We start from the raw sequence: 3,596 nt of genomic DNA, 5'->3' as shown, positions 1-3,596 counted from the left end.
TACTGTGACATACTGAAGCAGAGCATGAGCCCCTCTCTTTGGAGACTAAGGGGGAAATTTATCAAAGCCTGTCCAGAGGAAAAGTTGCCGAGTTGCCCATAGCAACCAAACAGATCTCTTCCTTCAGAGGCCTTTTTAAAAATGAAAGAGGCAATCTGATTGGTTGCTATGGGCAACTCAGCAACTTTTCCTCTGGACGGGTTTTGATAAATCTCCCCCTAAGTGTATTAGAACTGCTCAATTGTACCCTGTATTCATTAACACAATAACAACCCAATAAACACCTTCAAGATGACCACTTCCTTACGAAAGAAGCTGAGGGTAAAGGTGATGGACTGGCCAAGCATGTCTCCAGACCTAAACCCTATTGAGCATCTGTGAGGCATCCTCGGACGTAAGAAGGGGGAGCGCAAGGTCTCTACTATCCACCAGCTCTGTGATGTCATCATGGAGAAGTGGAAGAGGACTCCAGTGTTATCCTGTGAAGCTCTGGTGAACTCCATGTCCAAGAGGCTTAAGGCAGTGTTGGAAAATAATGGTGGCCACAAAATATTGACAATTTGGACATTTCCACTTAGGGGTGTACTCACTTTTGTTGCCAAGGTTTAGACATTAAGGCTAAGTTTCCACTCAGTTTTTTTTCTGGCAGTATTTGGATATCTACCACAGTGGTTTTTGAGCCAAAGCCAGAAATGTATTCAAAAGGAATAGGACATATAATGGAAGGACTTACACTTCTCCTCCCTTATGGATCCACTTCTGACTTTGGCTCAAAAACTGCAGTGGCAGTTTTCCCCAAAACTGCCACAAAAAAAAAAAAAAAAACAAGTGGAGACTTAGCCTCATGGTTGTGTGTTGAGTTATTTTGAGGGGACACAACATTAAACAATGTGCACTCACTACTTTACATTGTAGGAGAGAGACATTTCTTCACTGCTGTCACATGAAAGGATACGGTATACTGTACCTGAACTCAGAACCCTATAGTGAGCCAGATTTACGTGGGGCCTCAGTGTTGTGGCCAGGTGAAACCAATACCTATTCTGTAGAGACGCTTTGGTTGTGATCACATGTTCAAGCTTTTAAGTGCAATTAGGGTAGGTTGATAGTTCACTTGTGCTCCCCCACTGGTTGTATCAATCTGCATCCCAATGAAAACAGGATGCAGATGTAAACTATTAACGGGAGAAGAGCTCATTGATCTCTAAAGGCCGAACTGAGCCACCTAGTCACTCTGTTCGGGACCTATGCGTTATTTAAAAAGCACAGTGCAGTTTTGACTACAGCTTTAAAGCCAAAACCAGGTATGGATTGTAATGAACTAGGCATTACTTACTATTGGAAACTAATGTGATGCAGTTATAAACCACAATGCCACATGATTGTGTGGTCTCAACCTTCTGTCAGATTGCTTGGGTGCATCTGCTGGGACTATTGTTGATCCTGTTGCAATCTTGGGGGGGCGACATTCCAGGGGAACCCTTGCTGTGCGGCCGCAGGATGTCATGCACATATTGCTAAGCTGTTAGTGTCCCTCGTATCACTACTGGGGACGACAGTGTCGTATGCGATGGGTTCCCAGATTACCACAACGGCAGCTGAGGCAGTTTCTCACTCCACAGGAAAGACAGCATTGAAGTGCTCACCAAGAAGCTTTATACTTAAAGGGGCACTCCGCTGGAAAACTGTTTTTTTAAATCAACTGGAGCCAGAAAGTTAAAACAGATTTATAAATGACTTCTATATAAAAATCTTAACCCTTCCCTTTATTTTCTGTCTGACCACAGTGACACTTCTGTCCACATCAGGAACTGTCCAGAGCAAGAGCAAATCCCCATAGCAAACCTATCCTGCTCTGTACAGTTCCTGACATGGACAGAGGTGTCAGCAGAGAGCACTGTGGTCAGACAGAAAAATTCAAAAAAGAAAAGAACTTCCTGTGGAACTTACAGCAGCTGATAAGTACTGGAAGTATTAAGATTTTTAAATAGAAGTAATTTTTGAGTTTTGCAACAATTTAACATTTCTATCTAGGTGCATTTTTTTTCTTTTTTTTCTTTTTTTTGTATTTTGTTAAAGCGAAAAAAAAAAAAAGCCATTATGACTGCCCAGCCCACGGATCAAATTCATTTCTAGTAGACCCAGACTGTTGTTTACATTGTTTTCTTTTTGTTTCTTTCAAGTCATCACCTGTCTACTTTGATCTATATAAAAAAAAAAAAAAAAAATTAAATAGTGAACCTGACCTTACAACAGAAAAACTAAATGAGAAACCCTTCAACCACACAATTTACATTTATTAAAACAGATGTGACCGATGCTAACAGTAGTTATATATAGTTATTTTTTTATTTGACAGAACTGCCAGGATAAAAAGTAATAGCTTATGAAAGTTCTGGAGCCAGGTTTCAAGACACTGTCTCCATAAATGTCAGCTAGACTCTAGAGCAGTGATCTTCAACCTGCGGACCTCCAGATGTTGCAAAACTACAACTCCCAGCATGCCCGGACAGCCGTTGGCTGTCCGGGCAAGCTGGGAGTTGTAGTTTTGAAACATCTGGAGGTCCTCAGGTTGAAGACCACTGCTCTAGGGAATACAGGAAGACATTACCTCCACCACCTAATAGGCATAAAAAAACTACAATTCCAAAAACAAAAATGGATTGAGAGATTGTGGGGAGATTTCTTTTTAGTAAAACGTGTGCAGAGGAATAGTGGAGCAGTTGGCCATTGGTTATGGCTATGTCTAACTGTTCCTCTATGCATGTTCTGATAAATCTCCCCTATAGCCTTACCAAGAGAATCACCAGAGGCGGTGCGTGCATCCACCTAAAAGGACAGGAGGAAAGAGAATTACAAAGAATTAGCACAGTTCATGAAGTTCTGCTGCTGAGTCTTTACATTATACAGGTAAAAGGACAAGTCCCTTAAGCCAAATACTGAAGAAACATTGAACCAGGTCCAACGAGCAACACAACAGACAAAATGAACGGAACCCAATTAACAAACAGTATAACACAAGTCAGTGACTTGTTCAGGTGTGCTGATATTTGTAGTTCCCAGACTGGTTGTCATGTCCTTGCTCTTTTGGGTGATGGCTCCCCTTCTTTCTTTAGCCACTGATGCATTAACCCAGCACTAGTCTTCTTGGGTGACAAAGCGAGCTGAGAAAGTTTAGCTGGTTTAACCTCTTCTGATTCTTCTTTCTTTGGAGACTTGTTTTGTAGCCATGCCAACATCTTCTTACTGCTGGCGCTCAGAGCAGGCTCCTATAATTATACACAAATAGTAATACCATTATATGATAGAGTCATAAAGAGCAGGTGCATGTGCTATAATGCACAGGATGGGTAAAGGACGCGCAACAATCGGCCAATTTAACAGGACTGAAAGACTATCAAATATGTATGGGGCCCTCCCTATCCCCCCCCCCATAAAAGATCATTTTGGGGGAGTAGGGTACAGCATGTTGGATTTCAACTATTTACTTATTTATTCTCAGAGGGAAAAGGCACAGACAGAGCAGCCTGGCAGAGGCTTACCCCACTTTCTCCATACAGAAAACATGAAGCCAAACGTTTATGTACGGAGAAAGA

At 41.9% G+C, this 3,596-nt stretch overlaps 1 protein-coding gene across 1 annotated transcript in view; it reads right to left on the bottom strand.

Moving 5' to 3' along the window:
• Positions 1-2,555: 2,555 nt before the first annotated feature.
• Positions 2,556-3,596, bottom strand: part of HMCES (5-hydroxymethylcytosine binding, ES cell specific) — a 20,274-nt gene continuing 19,233 nt past the window's right edge. Inside the window, exon 7 of the mRNA XM_056524829.1 lies at positions 2,556-3,269. Within this exon, the coding sequence (XP_056380804.1) occupies positions 3,072-3,269 (198 nt within the window). The 3' untranslated portion in view covers positions 2,556-3,071. The remainder of the gene's footprint in view (positions 3,270-3,596) is intronic.

The sequence above is a fragment of the Hyla sarda genome, chromosome 6 (assembly GCF_029499605.1).
Source record: "Hyla sarda isolate aHylSar1 chromosome 6, aHylSar1.hap1, whole genome shotgun sequence".
Taxonomy (NCBI): Eukaryota; Metazoa; Chordata; class Amphibia; order Anura; family Hylidae; genus Hyla; species Hyla sarda.
This window is presented reverse-complemented; position numbering and strand designations above follow the sequence as displayed.